The sequence below is a fragment of the Myotis brandtii genome, unplaced genomic scaffold, assembly GCF_000412655.1.
Source record: "Myotis brandtii unplaced genomic scaffold, ASM41265v1 scaffold92, whole genome shotgun sequence".
In the NCBI taxonomy this organism is placed as follows: Eukaryota; Metazoa; Chordata; class Mammalia; order Chiroptera; family Vespertilionidae; genus Myotis; species Myotis brandtii.
Window position 1 is genome coordinate 1,807,503 of NW_005371791.1, and position 16,846 is coordinate 1,824,348.

General features: G+C 37.8%; 1 protein-coding gene and 1 pseudogene across 2 annotated transcripts in view; one reads left to right on the plus strand and one right to left on the minus strand.

Moving 5' to 3' along the window:
* The window catches only part of LOC102251800, a 40,960-nt pseudogene extending 39,482 nt beyond the window's left edge, over positions 1–1,478 (minus strand).
* PIBF1 (progesterone immunomodulatory binding factor 1) overlaps positions 1–16,846 on the plus strand; it is a 227,257-nt gene that overhangs the window by 115,370 nt on the left and 95,041 nt on the right. For both annotated transcript variants that reach the window (XM_005885649.2, XM_014532881.1), the window contains exons 11-12: positions 9,099–9,264; positions 15,066–15,216. In XM_005885649.2, the coding sequence (XP_005885711.1) occupies positions 9,099–9,264; positions 15,066–15,216 (317 nt within the window). The remainder of the gene's footprint in view (positions 1–9,098; positions 9,265–15,065; positions 15,217–16,846) is intronic.

Below are 16,846 nucleotides of genomic sequence, written 5' to 3' on the forward strand. Positions count from 1 at the left end.
TTTTTTTGCTTCCTCATATTTCAAATCATTGATTTGATTCTCAAAATCTTGTACTCTACTGTTGAATTCCTGTAAATTATTCTTTATTTCAGTTGTTGTATGCTTAAATTCTGACTGGTCCTTTTTCATGTCTTTGACATTCTCACTAAGATCCTTGAAAGGCTCATTAAGTTCCTCGAAGCTCTCATGAAGATCTTGATTAACCTTATAACCATGGTTTTGAACTCTGTATCCAGTAATTTGCTTGGTTTTGTTTCTTTCATTTGAGATGTTTCTTTGTCTCTGCATATTTGGGTGCTTCCCTGTATTTGTTTCCACGTATTAGGTAGAGCTGCTATGTCTCCTGGAATTGGTAGAGTGGCCTTGTGTAGTAGGTATCCTGTAGGGCCCAGTGGCTCAGCCTCTCCAGTCACCTGAGCTGGGAACTCTAGGTGGGCCCATGTAGGCTGTGTGCACAGTCTTGTAGTTGGGCCTTGATTGCTATTGGTATCTCTAGGAGGAATTGACCTCCCGGCCAAATTGGCTGTGAAGAAGACCCACTGCAACTACAGTGGGAGAGCTGTTGTGCAGAAAACACCCGTATGGAACAGGACTTGCTTCAGTAGGGCTTTGGTGCCCACTGAGTCTGCTCCTTGCATATGTCGCTTGTAGATGTGTAGAGTTGTAATCTGCTATGGTCTGAAGCTGTCCACCAGGTACACTGGTTCTGGGGGCTCCAGGAAGGTATAAAGTCAGCCACAGCCTGGGGCTACCCTGCAGGAGCTATTTGTATTTGTCTTAGAGGTACCCAGGCATGGCCCAGCTGTGAAGCAAAGCAGGCTGGTGCTAATGCCAGGTCTTGGTACTTTTATTGATAGGTTTGGAGCACACTGACATCAGTTGCAGTTTGTTTGCGAGATTTTAGCAAAGTCTGAAGCCTGAGGCAGGACAGGCCATTCATATGGAAAAGTTGCTGCAAAAAGCTTGGGTGGGCTGCAAATTGGGTGGGGTGGGGTCTCAGGAGTCACCAGGGCAGAACAAACAGTGTGGGCCACGTTGATGGAAATTCAGATATGGGTACCAGTCAGCCTTGCAACAGGGTAGGTCCCACAATAGGAACAATGACCCTTGCGAGCACCCCAGTCTGGGAGTAGCTGCCCCCAAGTTCCTGCCCCAATGCCAGACAATCCAGTTCCTCTTGGTATGTGTCTGGGTCCCCCAACATCTTCTGGTGCTGGAGCTCAGAGGAAGCAGGACCTTTAATTTTAGTTCATTTGCCAGCCCTTCAAAGGGACACTTGGGTTGTTGGCAGCCTCTGGGTCACTAAGCTCCAGTGTTTTTACAGCCCATAGTTGTGGGGACTTCTCTTCCAAGCTCTGGGAGCTTGGGCTGGTTGTCTGGTGTAGGGATGGAACCTCTTGCTCCTCACGGAAGCCTCCACAGAGATAATTTCCCTCGTGATTAAAAAAGAGGTACACGTGGGTGCTGGTCCAGCCCATTCCATACCTCCACCCCTCCTATCAGTCTCAATGTGCTTTCTTCTTTATTTCTCTAGTCATAGGACTTCCATTCAGCCAGCTTTTAGGTGGTTCTGGATGATGGTTGTTCTGTGTTTTAGTTGTAATTTTGATGTGGCTGTGGGAGGTGGCAAGTACCGGCATTTACCTATGCTGCCATCTTGGTTCCCTCTCGTGATACCTTTCTTAGAGTAATGAAATATCCTGATTAATGAAAAGTTTGCCCTATATAAAATAGTAGTTTTTAAGAATAAATAAATATGTACCTTTGTAAAAAATATTGTGTCTTGTACCTTATACTCATTATGCTTTAGTTATGTAGTTGGTAGAATATTAGTGAATATAATATTAGATGTAGATCTAAGATAGATGATAGATAGATAGATAGATAGATAGATATAGATGTACTATTGAGAACAAGAAAAAAACTTTAGAGAGACTTGAAAAGTCAGTGGTTTAGTATTTTAACCTAAGACCATTGGCTTTCCTCAGCCACAGGAGCAGAAAATTCAAACAAACAGTTTTTTGCTCAGTTCTTAATTGGAGTAAGTGAATCTTAGGATTTGGTTAACTATCATTCCATTACTCATCCAGAGGCATTTCAAATATGTGGTACAGGTCTAGAAATACAACCAAAATTTTGTAAACAGAATGAAAATGAGTGTATCCCCCTGAAATTGAAATAGCAAGTACAAAGTAGTTAAGGTGTGGATTAGTTATTAGCTCAACCAAAATGAATAATTTAGGGGAATTGGATATCAAACTCAGGGAGGCCTCATTAAAAAAATAAGGTGAAAGAGGAGTCTAAAACACCTGTCAGCAAGATTGATTCTCAGTGGATTAGAGATGTCAGCCTCTGCCCTTGTTAACTCCAATGTCCCATAACAAAATCCACCATCCACCCAAGGTATTCCATCTGGAGATTCAGGCCCAACTCTGTTTCAAAGCATTCTTTTTACATGTTGAAAGTTTATCAGCAGTCTCTGTCCCATTTGCTTCAGAATTTAGAATTCAATTACCTCCTCACATAAAGGATTTAGTGGGTCAGCCATGACTACCTCCTCCCATGTATTCTTCTAAACCACAGTATTTTCTCAGTATTGACCCCGAGAACCCTTCAATAGTTTCTGCCTGGTTCATCTACCTAATGCCTGACTACTGGAAAAATCCTTTCCTGAACCCTTACCAGTAACTGGAAATCCTATTACTTTGCTTTGCTTCCCTTACCAATCTTTCTTGTCCAGATTTTATTTTCTGTACTCTTTATCTACACACACTTGTCCTCCTGTACACAGTCAAATGCCTTGCCTCATCCACTTCCTTACTTCCAAACGAGCAGCTCTTAAAATGTCTTGCTGAAAGGACTACTTCCTGGTCCTGGTGATTACAGGAACCTCACCACTGAATATAATACTTTTTGAGTATTTTGCCTTGGCATACCTATCTACCAAATGAGATTAAATAACTGGGTTCAGAATAAATATCCAGTTTTAATATCAGGGAAGCCATTAATATTTTGTGGACAACATTGTTGAAAGATCAGATGTTGTTTCTCATTGGAATAAAAAACTAAGTTTAATTAAAGGGCTAATAATGTTGTGGGTCTTTCACTTTTTTATTAATGATAACCTTGTTGATATTGGGAATAAACTATATACATTTCTTAGTTTAATACGTTAGAGTGTAATGAGCAAAGCCTTTGCCATAATACATATGTAAAGATTGATGAGGTAAACATTGTTATGAAAACTTATTGTTATTTAGTGTTTTATCTATTGCTTTTGTTCGAATGAGTTCTCCCAATCCTGAGATTCCAGTGCCATGTAGATGTCTCTCCTGTGGTTATTTCTCAGCATTATAAAACATGCCATGCTACCTGAAATTGAATTCACCATAGCCTACGAGTATTTCTTAAGGATTAACATCTTTGTAGCTCCCTATCATATAGCTGATTTTCAGCTTTTAACATGTCTTCTTATACATCCAGCCCCCAAATCTGTTGCAGTGAATATTCCTTAAGAGCAAGCATTTAATTCTAGGATTTTATATCACTACTAGAGGCCTGGTGCATGAAATTTGTGCACGGGTAAGGTCCCTAGGCCTGGCCGGCGATCAGGGCCGATCAGGGCCTTCCAGCTGCAAGCTGGGGCCTTCCTTCCCCGCTGCTGGCTGCCGGCCAGGGCTTCATTCCGCGCCACCCCCTTGTAGTCAGCACAGGTCATTGCAAGCAATCAAACTCCCGGTCGAACTCCCGAGGGGACACTTTGCATATTAGCCTTTTATATATATAGATTTTTTCCAGTAGTATGTGATATATGAGTGAGTCATAAGAAAACTAGAAGAACCCAGTTCCAAATGTAGCATAAAGAAATATCTAGCCAAATTTGGGGCCTGGGATGAGATGCTTGTGAGGATAATTAGAGATTCTGATTATAATTTAACTTTATAGGAAATTTGACCTCTTACAATATCAAACATAAAGTTGTTAACATATAAATAATATTGACTTAATTTAAATAAGACGTTCACATTAAGAGGATAAAATGAGAAGATGAGTCAACACAGTAAACTGTGACTGGTTATATGTGCAAAACAAGTCAGAGGGAGTTACCTTAAACTCTCAAGTTATGTTATGCTACTGTTGTCCACTCCTCACTGCTGGAACTGTTTTTGCAGCTCTAATGTTTCTTCAGCATTTTCACTGTTCAATCTAACAAATTAAAATGATAATTAGTGCAAAGGCATAATTATTTGAGGGAGATTTTTTTCATGGTATAAACAATGTGGGAATAGGTTAATCGTTTAGAATTATCATTTAATTTATAAAATTGTCATTTGTTTTGTCAATTTAAATTTCATTTGATCTATAGAATTAACATTAGGCTTTTCAGTTTATTAAACTTAGTATTCTGAGATTTCTAGATGATGACTTTGTTATTTAACTTTTTAATAAAAGGAAAGAATAGTGCTAAAAGTGACTTTCAAATGCCATATAATGAATAAAACCAGATGGAATCTAAAAGCTAAATCTTTAATTTCTTACTTGGAGTTTGCATTGATCTCAGAATTATTCACAATGTCCTGAATCCATAAGAAGGCAAACTTTGCAGTTTAATCTTTTCAAAACAAATTATTTTAAAGGTCAATATCACATTCTAAATTACTTATCCAGAATTTATTTTAGTAATGTGTCTAGTGTTTTCTATAGCTTAGCATACAAATTAGGTATTGATTTCACATGTTTTATACATTTATAAAACAACTTATTCTCAGAGTACAGGGACATTTTCATGTCAGTTAAAATATGGAATTAACACACTCTTTGAGTGAAATAATTTTTACTGCTTCTCGCCCATGGGACAATGAGCTTTCAGTTTGGGCCTCCAGAGAGATGGCTGTGGTGCAAGGGCCTAAGGTGAATGTGGACAGCAGTAAGCCAAAAATGAGCTAAAGAGATGCCTGAAAGCTCAGAAGAAAGCGGAGGAGGCCAAGCAGAAGAAGCTCAGTGAGAAACAACTAAGCCAGGCCAGTGTTGCTGCCACCAGCCACACCACTGACAAAGATGTGAGTGCTGAGGAGGAGAGCCTAGACTCAGATCAATACTACAAGATCCACAGCCTAGCAGTTCACCAACTAAAGGTCAATGGGGAGACAGATGAAAACATGCTCAAAGTCACTAATCATCTGAGAGATGCAAATCAAAACAATGAGGTACCATCTCACGCCTGTCAGAATGGCTATCATCAACAAATCAACAAATGACAAGTGCTGGTAAGGATGCAAAGAAAAAGGAACCCTCGTGCACTGCTGATGGGAATGCAGACTGGTGTGGCCCCTGTGGAGAACAGTATGGAGTTCCTCAAGAAACTAAAAATGGAACTCCCATTTGACCCAGTGATCTCACTTCTAGGAATATATCCTAAGAAACCAGAAACACCAATCAGAAAGGATATATGCTCCCCTATGTTCATAGCAGCACAATTTACCATAGCTAAGATTTGGAAACAGCCTAAGTGCCCATTAGCAGATGAGTGGATTAAAAAACTGTGGTACATCTACACAATGGAATACTAAGCTTCGGTAAAAAAAAAAAAAAGGAATTCTTACCATTTGCAACAGCATGGATGGACCTGGAGAGCATTCTTTGAAACTGAGGAAACTCATGACCAAAATTACAAATAAACTACAGAATAACCATCATTCAGAACTGCCTAAAATCTGGCTGAACAGAAGTCCTACAACTAGAGATTTAAAGAAGAAGCCACATTGAGACTGGCAGGAGGGGTGAAGGTGCAGAAAAAGCTGGTCCAATACCCACGTATGGCATTTTCTTAATCAGGAGGGATAGCTTGGCTGCAGAGGTCTCTTGGAACAAGAGGTCCCAGCTCCACACCAGGCCCCCCAACCCAGAGTTCCAGTACCGGAAAGAGAAGTCCCATAACTTCGGGCTGTAAAAACCAGCAGGGATTGTGGCTGAGTGACAGAGGCTGCTGGAGTCCCAAGTGTTCCTCTGAAAGGGCTGGTGCACGGACTTACTTGGATTCATTCCCTCTGAGCTCTAATGCTTGGGCAGCATCTTGAAAGGATTCAGGGACATTCGGGGTGGAACTAAATTGTCTGGCATCAGGGCAAGAACTGGGAGGCAGCTTTCTCCCAGACACAAGTTCTGGCAGAAGTCATTGTTCCTATGCTGAGACCTCCCCTGCCACAGAGCAGGCGGCATATCTGAGTTTCCATCAACCTGGCTCACACTGTTCACTTGGCTCTGATGACTCCAATTTGCATCCCCACTCAAGCTGTTTGCAGTGGTCTTTCCATATGAATAGCCTGTCCTTGCTCAGGCTTCAAACTTTTCTGAAATCTTTCAAACAAGCAGCAGCTGGCCTCAGCATGCCCCATACCTTTCAGTAAGAGGCTCCAGCCCCAGCACTAGCAGAAGCCTGCCTTGGTTCACAGCTTGGCCTCTCCTGGGTATCTCCAAGCCCAACACAAGTAGCAGTCATCTGCAGATCACTCTGTAGGGGTGGCCCCAAGCAGGGCACAGGAAGTAACTGACTTTGCACCTCCCTGGAGGCTCCAGAGCCAGTGCACCCTGTGGTCAGCTTCAGACCATGCCAGATTACAACCCTACCACATCCACGAGTAGCACACTCAAGGGGCAGACTCAGAGAGCACTAAAGCAAGTCCTGCCACATAGGGGTATCTCCTGCACAACAGCTCTTCCACTGTAGTCACAGTTGGTCCTCACAGCCATTGGCCTGGGGGTCAATCCTTCCAAGTGATGCCAATAGCAAGCCAGGCTCAACTACAACAGGACAGTGCACACAGCCCACACAGGCACACTTAGAATGCCCAGCTCAGGTGACTGGAGAGGCTGAGCCACTGGGCCCTACAGGACACCAACTACAAAAGGACACTCTACCAATTCCAGGAGACATCAACAGCTCTACCTAATACATAGAAACAAACACAGGGAAGCAGCCAAATATGTGGAGACAAAGAAACATCACAAATGAAAGAACAGAAGAAATCTCCAGGAAAAGAACGAAATGAAATGGAAGCAAGCAAACTACTGGATACTAAGTTCAAAACCATGGTTATAAGGGTGCTCAAGGATTTTAATGAGAGCTTCAAAGGACATAATGAGAGCTTCAAGGGAATTAATGAGAGCTTCAAGGGACCTAGTGAGAATTTCAGGAACCTTAATGAGAACATCAAAGATATGAAAAAGGACCAGTCAGAAATGAAGCATACACTAACTGAAATAAAGAATAATTTACAGGGATTCATCAGTAGAGTGAAGGTTTCTGAGAATCAAATCAACAATATGGAATATGAGGAAGCAAAAAACACCCAATCAGAAGAGAAAAAGAAAAAAAAATCCAAAAATATGAAGATAGTGTAAGAAGCCCCTGGGCTAGAAGAGGTCAATGGGGGGAACAGGGGGACATATGTAATATTTTCAAAAATAAAGATTTTTTTAAAAAAAGAAAAAATATATTATGTAATAGTTGAAAGGTCATTGCTATAGAGTCAAATATAGCTGGATTTGAAACCTAACCTAAAATATACTAGCAGTTTCTTCCTGTTAAAGAAATATTTTATATCTCTGAGCCTCAGGTTCCTCATCTGCAAAGCCTAATATGGTTGCTCTAAGGCAGTGGTTCTCAACCGGTGGGTCGCGACCCCTTTGGGGGTCGAACGACCCTTTCACAGGGGGCACCTAAAACACATATATAATTAGATATTGTTTTTGTGATTAATCACTATGCTTTAATTATGTTCAATTTGTAACAATGGAAATCCATCCTGTTTATCAGATATTTACATTACGATTCATAACAGTAGCAAAATTACAGTTATGAAGTAGCAACGAAAATAATTTTATGGTTGGGGTCACCACAACATGAGGAACTGTATTAAAAGGTCGAGGCATTAGAAAGGTTGAGAACCGCTGCTCTAAGGATTTAGCGAGATACCATGAATTAAACAGTATGCTCTCTGCTTCCCTATCATACCCATACTCTTCTTTCTTCTTCCTAGAATACTTCCCACCCCATACCTCCTCCTGACTTACACACACACGCACACGCACATGCACACGCACACCTATACAAACCAATTTAGGCCTCCTTCCTATATGTTCCCAGTGAAATCAGGAATTACCCTCATGAAGCACTTAATATATTCTGTCGAATTTTCCTGTTTTTTTGCCTGTCTTCCCAAGCAAACTAGATTCTTTAAGGGGGAAAATTTTTGTCTACCATTATATACATATTTACTTGGCATATGGACTAGCTCAATAAACATTTGAATAAATGAATTTTAGTAACATATTTAACCTTATCCTGGGTTCAGAATAGCTCTAAAAGGTATAATGTGTCTGTGTTTTGCTTTCTGTTAGAACATAATCCACCTAAGGCATTTTTAAATTTACAATATGCGGTGATTTATATTGTAAAGTGCAAATATTTTTATTACTAATTATATCTATGAAATGAAGAATGTTCCTTATCTGTATTGTAGTAGACTACTTGTACTTATATATTTATCTTTGTAATTTGTACATTATGTTTTCTTGTAATATCCAAGTATATATATATATGCTTTGCTGATCTAAATTTTTTTTTCATAAGTGTCTCAAGAATTTGCAGTTTAATGTACATATTTTATGCCATTCTTCTCCATCTGTGATTAGACTTAGAATGAAATAGCAAGGTTGGAGGCAATGCTGTAGATTTAAGAAGGTCTGTAAAATATATAGAAATTAAATCATTTTAAGCAATATAACTGAAACTTGCTCTTACCATTTTTTATTTTAAAAATCTTACAAAATAATAATAATAAACAGGCAATATTACTTTTGGATGGAAGGAATGAAAATAAGGTGCATTAGAGGAAGTTTTTAATTGGTATATTTTATTCTCTGGATTTAGCATATTTTCATACATATGCCTGTCTAAATTATTTACAAGAGCTTTGCTGAATAAATGTTATTAACTGCATAATAAAATGAAGGTGTGGAAAAATAGAAGTAATGTTTATGTTTATATAAATCATCAAGATTTCTTTAAAGTCTCATAGCCATCCTTCTTCTTTCAGGTACAGAGAACTACAACTTAGTACAGAAAGCAAAGTAACAGAATTTCTCCATCAAAGTAAATTAAAGTCTTTTGAAAGTGAGCGTGTTCAGCTTATACAAGAGGAAACTGCAAGGAATCTCACACAGTGTCAGTTGGAATGTGAAAAATATCAGAAAAAACTGGAGGTATGTATATGTACAAACTTTTCTTTCAATAGCATAGCAGGTGAGCTCCATAAGTAAAGGTCTATATCATATTAGGCTTTATAAATAATATTTGTGTTATGTAGGAGAAAGGTCCTGTCCTTATTTTTATTTTTTTTTCTTTATTGATTAAGGTATTACAGATGGATGCCCTTTTCATTCTTAAGATTGCTTTGACAATTACCCAGGATTTCCATCGAGGTGAGGATGCAGAAGTGATGCGGGTGTCAACATAAGAAACAGGCTCCTCTTTTTTGTGTCCTTTCTCTGGGTTCTTTGATGTGATTTGTGGGACTTGTGTATGAACGGCATAACCCTGTGGTTGACAAACCTGGATCACCCGTGAAGTCTCAGATATACACAATCCCCAGGCACCGCTCCAGAATCAGGGCAGGAGAATACAGGTATCTTTCTTTCCTGGTCCCCTCCCTTTTAAAATTGATTGTGTGAGGTATTGTGGGGTTTTAGTTTGGTTTGGTTTTTAGCAAAAAATAAATAAATAAAATGCACAACCAAAAAATAAATGTCACACTAGAAAAACGGGAATCTGGGATTAGGGAAGAAGTGGGATCACTGGGTCAAATTGGAGTTCCATTTTTAGTTTTTTGAGGAAACTCCATACTGTTCTCCACAGTGGCTGCACCAGTCTGCATTCCCACCAGCACAGTACACGAGGGTTCCTTTTGCTCTGCATTTGTCCTTATTTTTAAAAGCACTCTTATCAAGAGGACCTACGTTCCTTTTCCAGATAAATAGGTGGAAAGAAGGAATGGAATGTTTCCAAAAGAAGAAATGCAAATTGATAAGAAATAATTAAAGAAATGCAAATTTAAACTTTTTTTTTAACCTTTATATAGGTCTTTTTGTTGTTTTTAAAGTGCTGGCAAGAGCATCCTTAAATGGGAAATCTAATACAGTTAGAACAACATGGTATCTGTTTAATGTCCTTAAAAAATTGATCTAGTAATTTTAGTTAAAGGAATTTAATAATAAGCCATGCTTATAAAGGTTTATTTAATGATATATGTCACAGTATTATTTATTACAGTAAAAAATTGGAAATAACTTAAATGTCTAATAATAGATCATTAAAAGAATTTAATTAGTATAAGTTTTATATTTTGCTGTATTCATGCATTGTATGATTACATGCAATCATGTTTTTGAATATTTTAGATGTGAGGGAAACACTCATTAAAAATATTTAATGAAAAATTCAGTAATGTCACCCTAATCAGTTTGGCTCAGTGGATAAAGCAACGACCTATGGATTGAAGGGTCCTGGGTTCTTTTCTGGTCAATGGCAAATGCCCAGGGTGCAGGCTCGATCCCCAGTAGAGGGCGTGCAGGAGGCAGCCAATCAATGATTCTCTCTCATCATTGATGTTTTTACCTCTCTCTCCCTCTCCCTTCCTCTCTGAAATCAATAAAAATATATTTTTTAAAAGAAAGATTCAGTAATGTCATTATCATGATTAATTAGCTAGCAGTGTAAGTATTCATTACAATATCTCAGAGGTTACATTTCTGAAAAGTACTTTGGTAAGTAAAACTAAGATTAACAAAATAAAGGGTTTATTAGAAAATAAAGCCTTAGGGAAAACATAAAATGTTATTACATACATACATAGTTAAGAAAACATAAGTAAAAATTGTAGATTGTGTCCACTGCTAAAGCAAACCAGTGTTCAGCATTTTCAGATACCTTCTTCAGGAAAATGTCACAGTCATAATCTACTATGGAAGATTCTTCCATACATTTTCGATGAGACTGTATTAGACTAACTGATTTGGAATTCGTCTTTTGCAAGTTATGTTTTCCATGCTTTAAATTTCATAATTTCTTTTCTTTGTCATATTGCATGACTGTGCTTAAGGATGTGTCTTAGAGCAGGGTGTATAGGAAAATAGAGAAACACTTCCTTTCTCTGGATACTTCTGAAACAAACATTTCACTAAACAACACTGCCAATCAATGATTCTCTCTCATCATTGATGTTTTTACCTCTCTCTCCCTCTCCCTTCCTCTCTGAAATCAATAAAAATATATTTTTTAAAAGAAAGATTCAGTAATGTCATTATCATGATTAATTAGCTAGCAGTGTAAGTATTCATTACAATATCTCAGAGGTTACATTTCTGAAAAGTACTTTGGTAAGTAAAACTAAGATTAACAAAATAAAGGGTTTATTAGAAAATAAAGCCTTAGGGAAAACATAAAATGTTATTACATACATACATAGTTAAGAAAACATAAGTAAAAATTGTAGATTGTGTCCACTGCTAAAGCAAACCAGTGTTCAGCATTTTCAGATACCTTCTTCAGGAAAATGTCACAGTCATAATCTACTATGGAAGATTCTTCCATACATTTTCGATGAGACTGTATTAGACTAACTGATTTGGAATTCGTCTTTTGCAAGTTATGTTTTCCATGCTTTAAATTTCATAATTTCTTTTCTTTGTCATATTGCATGACTGTGCTTAAGGATGTGTCTTAGAGCAGGGTGTATAGGAAAATAGAGAAACACTTCCTTTCTCTGGATACTTCTGAAACAAACATTTCACTAAACAACACTTTACAATATGCAATGCTTATGTTTTCTAAACCATTGTAGTTTGTTATTTTTAGCTGGTTGCAATCCAAATTGATTTCATGACCTTGTAATGGCTGCAACTTGCAGTGTGAAAACTGCTCTCCCATAGATATACCCACTTGGTCTGTGGGTGCAGCTGAATAGTAATTATGGTGTTCCTTTGTGTAAATGTCTCATGTGGAAAAACACCTTTGTAAGAAATATTGTGATCCTGAAAACTCTGGTTGATAAAAGCTGAGGTTTTAGGGGAATTTCTGTGCATTTTCTCCTCAGTTAAACTAGGAGCCTTGAGAGGTCAGGGACTGCTCAATAAATATTTTATGAGTGAATGAGTGGTTTAGTGAATGCTAATATAGTACCATTGTTTGAATCTTTTTTTGTTGTTGTTCTGAAATACTAGAAGGTGTTTCTAATTTAAAATGAATTTACAGAAAAATATTTTGTGAAGGGTAAAGAGTACCTTCATATTACAATTATTATGTACTTTTTTGTGGCCTTTACCCAACACTGTCATGAACTTACAACTTTTGGACAATTAATTTGTCTTAGTTATCAATTGGTAAAGGCTCTCAAAACACTGGATTTTTATATTTTATCTTTTTAAAAGTAATTTTTGGCCTTTAATTGTGTATTACAGATTTACATGTACATATATGTAAATATAATTTTATGTAATTTTTTATTATCATTAAGTTATTTAAAGAGAGGAATGATCCACTGAGAGTTTGGTATTTAATGGAGTCCTAAAAGCAATTGACCTATTTTATATACTAATGTTTAAGCTCAAATGTGTATATATTGTTTTTTCCTGAAGAAACTTTAATAGAATAGCCTTTCCTAGGTCTAATAATAAAGTTCTTTGGCTTTTCAGAAACAGTTGTGAATTTGTTTAGAGCAGTCACTCAGACAAATCCATACTGAAAGGGAATTCTCCCCCATGGGGTACAGAGGTATTGGAAGATATCTCTGATCAGAAGTTTCTGCAGATTTCTCCTCTATGTCATGGAGAATTTTAAATCATATCTCTCAATTTAATACTATTTTTAAAATCTCATCTTAAAATAATATTTTATGAAATATCCTATTTTCAACTTTTTTATTCTTTATCTCTTTAGATATTTATTTCTGCAGCTTTTCTTTGTGTGTGCTTTTTGTTGTTTTGGTTGGGGGAAGTGGGATACGGGTGAAAAATATCAGCTGTTTTGTGGGGACAGTCATTTAACACTGTCTTTACTAATCCTCTCGTTTATCAGTAGAGTTAGTGCCATCGGCAACCAGATTCTTAATGAATTACATCCCAATAGAATGAACTATGTGAAAGCCCCAGATTGTTTCACTATGTCGTGATTTCTTTATCTATATATATAAAAGGCTAAGGCGACCAGCCGACTGGCCGATCAGCCTGTAGGTATGATGTGCACTGACCACCAGGGGCAGACACTCAATGCAGGAGTTGCCGAGTGACAGCATCTTTGCAGAGTGCCCTCTCGCACTCCGGGACCCTTTGGGGGATGTCACACTGCAGGTTTCGGCCCGATCCCCGCAGGCCAGGCCGAGGGACCCCACCTGCCGGAGGGACCCTGCTCACTGCAGATGCCCTTCGAGCCCTGGCACCGCCCTAGGTGCTGCTGGCCGGGGAGGGACCACAGGAGGTTGGCTCCAGGGCATGTCCACCTCATTTCACCCAGTCCCGTCCCACTGGCCACCTTCTCTAAAAAACAAATTCCTAGCAAGCAAGAAGAAATAATGCTAAAACTTGAATTTTCTTTTGCTGACCCAATCAGGGACATTAGAAATCATCCTAAAAAATATTATTCCCATGTTATTCTTTCTCCACTCTCCAAAGGAATATATTTGGAGGATAGGGGATAATGTTTAATTTATTTTGGGGAGAAGTTTTAATGGAAATCATTGAAGGAAATGAGATAGAATAGATTAAGGAAAATTAAGTTGTAATTTCTACTTGTTCGAAACTGTAAATGGGTCTTCTGCATATTCTTTTTCCACTCCATAGATAGCACTCAATCACATACATTCGTTAGGGTGAACTTTATGTCAATAGAGAAAAATACGTTTTCTTCAAAATTGTTTTAATTACAGAGAATTCAGGGTAATTAAATTCATACACCTCTAATTCTGTGAGCCATTTAATACAACTTATTATAATTGTACTTCTTACAATAATAATAGTATTTTTCAACACTTACTGTGTTCTCTGCATTCTGCTAAGCTCTGTGAATTTACCCTCTCCTTTAATACTCCAACAATATTTATGGTAAACCAAGAAAGAATAAGTAATTGCCTAAGATCACAAGTAATGAGTGCCAAAGGTAGGATTGAAATCCTATTATATTGCTTCTCAGGAAATACATCTGATTCTGTGTAAGGAAGCAAGTGTAATACCACTTCATAATTTAGTTTGTACTAGTCTGTAAATTTTCTAGATAATTGGAATTTAATTTAAGCATTAAAACATCCCTTTGTCACTAGAAATGTCTCCTTTTTTTGGTGAATTCATTATAATCATCGTCAGTGATTCTTTCAATGAATTATTACTGAAGAATACTGGATTTTTGTTCTTAAACAAAATAACTTCATTTCCATGCCTTTTGTATTGTTTTTTTTTAATCATTTTTATCCTTTTTGTAGAAAGATATTTTCTGATATTGCCTCAAGTAGCACTTCACATTTACATTTTGATTTGCTGCTTTCAAGTTATGATTGTTCAAGAAACCAAAAATCTTACTGAAAGTATGGCATGGGTAGATAAATGAGCTCTGATGGAAAACTAAAGGGCTCATTATGAGTGTATCACTTTGCACATGGCTTTTTAAGCCTTTCCCAAATGGCTGCGATCTCCAGATAAATGACCTCCAAGTAAGTATGGCATTACTGCATTTTTTAATCCTAACAAGCAAATGCTAGCCTTACTCCTATAACTATTTCAGTTTTTAAATTTGTTTTTTATTCAATTATATAATAAAGTGCTTTGTAATTTTCAGTTAAAAACAACTGAATTATTTTCTGTAGAAATAATTGTACTTAGTCATCTCAATTGAGCTACTTTCACTTCATATCTGAATCATTACTAGTAAAAAGGGAAAAAACTAATAATATTTCTGTATCACGTTTTTGTCTTAACTGTTATTTAACCTGCCTTTGCAATTTTTTTTCTCTCACTAATAGGTTTTAACTAAAGAATTTTATAGTCTCCAGTCCTCTTCTGAAAAACGCATTACTGAACTCCAAACACAGAACTCTGAGCATCAGGCGAGGCTAGACATTTATGAGAAACTGGAAAAAGAGCTTGATGAAATAATAATGCAAACTGCAGAAAGTAAGCCTCCCACAACCCTCCTCCCCCCCACCACCACCACCACACACACAACTTTTTTGTTTTTGTTTTGTTGTTGGCAGCACAAGAAACCTAGTATTGTTCCTAAAACTGTTTTATTTCTTTCAAATATAATTGGTGGCTTTTTAAAAGAATATTTTACATTTTAGAAATTAGTCTTAATTCTAGTAGTTGAGATTTTAAAAATAAGTTAACTGTGGTAGATTTTATCTTTTCATTTATTTAGTTTACTCATTCAGTGATTATTAAGTGCTTTACATATGCCTGGATCTGGGGAAATGGAGTTCATACAATAACGCTTGCTTATTAGGTGTTCCTTGTTTAGTCTACTGGGAGAGACAAACATATTAACAGATAATTAAAGTGGTGAGCTAAGTGCTATTAGCAAGAGATAGGCAGTCCTTGGTGAAAGTACAGAAGAGATCCTGAGTTAATTCAATCTTAGTGGAGAGGAATACCTGAGAGGAGACAACATTTGAATGAGTCTTGAACAACAGATAGAAATTCTTTGAATCTACTATGTTATAATCTTTGACCCTAATTTCTAATTTATTTTCCCTGTGTTGTCCCTGACTCTAAGGAAATATTTTAAATTAACATTTCACCATTGACAATGATGTGTACTACAGTACATTATTTTTGTTCAAAAATGAGAAATAACAGTGGCTTTCTTAAAATGGGTTTAAACTTCAATTGAAGTTGACATTAAATTTTAATCTATTTGGGGAACATTTATTGTAAAGACTATAATATTTATAGGCAAATTTAAGACAAACTGTTATTTCATTCCATTCATTGTCTGTTTTCCATTTCCAAGGTCTGATAATTGCAATAGTTTTCAAATTTATCTTCAGTTTCTTCACTGGAGTCCAAGTAATCTTTTTTTCTTTAATATATTTTTATTGACTTCAGAGAAGAAGGGAGAGGGAGAGAGAAATAGAAACATCAATGATGAGAAAGAATAGTTGATCAGCTGCCTCCTGCACACCCCACACTGGGGATGGAGCCCATAACCCAGGCATGTGCCTGACCAGGAATTGAACTGTGACCTCCTGGTTCATAGGTCGATGCCCAACCACTGAGCTACGCTGACCAGACTGTCCGAGTGATCTTTATAAAATACAGGTTTGATCATACCATGCATCAGCTTTAATGCCTTTATCACCTTAATACAATCTAAAGTATAATTCCTCAGCATGACTTTTGTATGATTAGACTCATTTATTTTACTACTTTTCATGCCTTACCATTTTATAGCATAGCGTATCATCTTGAAAGTTCCATACTATATATATATATACTAGAGGCCCGGTGCACAAAAATTTGTGCACTCGCGGGGGAGGGGGGGTCCCTCAGCCCGGCCTGTGCCCTCTCGCAGTCTGGGACCCCTCGGGAGATAAGGACTTGCTGGCTTAGGCCTGCTCCCGGGTGGCAGAGGGCAGGCCCAATCCCTAGGTGCAGCCCCTGGTCGGGCTCAGAGCAGGGCCGATTGGGGAGTTGGTGCGCCACCCCCTGTCATGCACAGAGCAGGGCGGATTGGGAGGTTGCGATGCCACCCTCAGTCACGCTCAGGGTAGGGCCGATTGGGGGGTTGGGGCACCGCCCCCTGTCA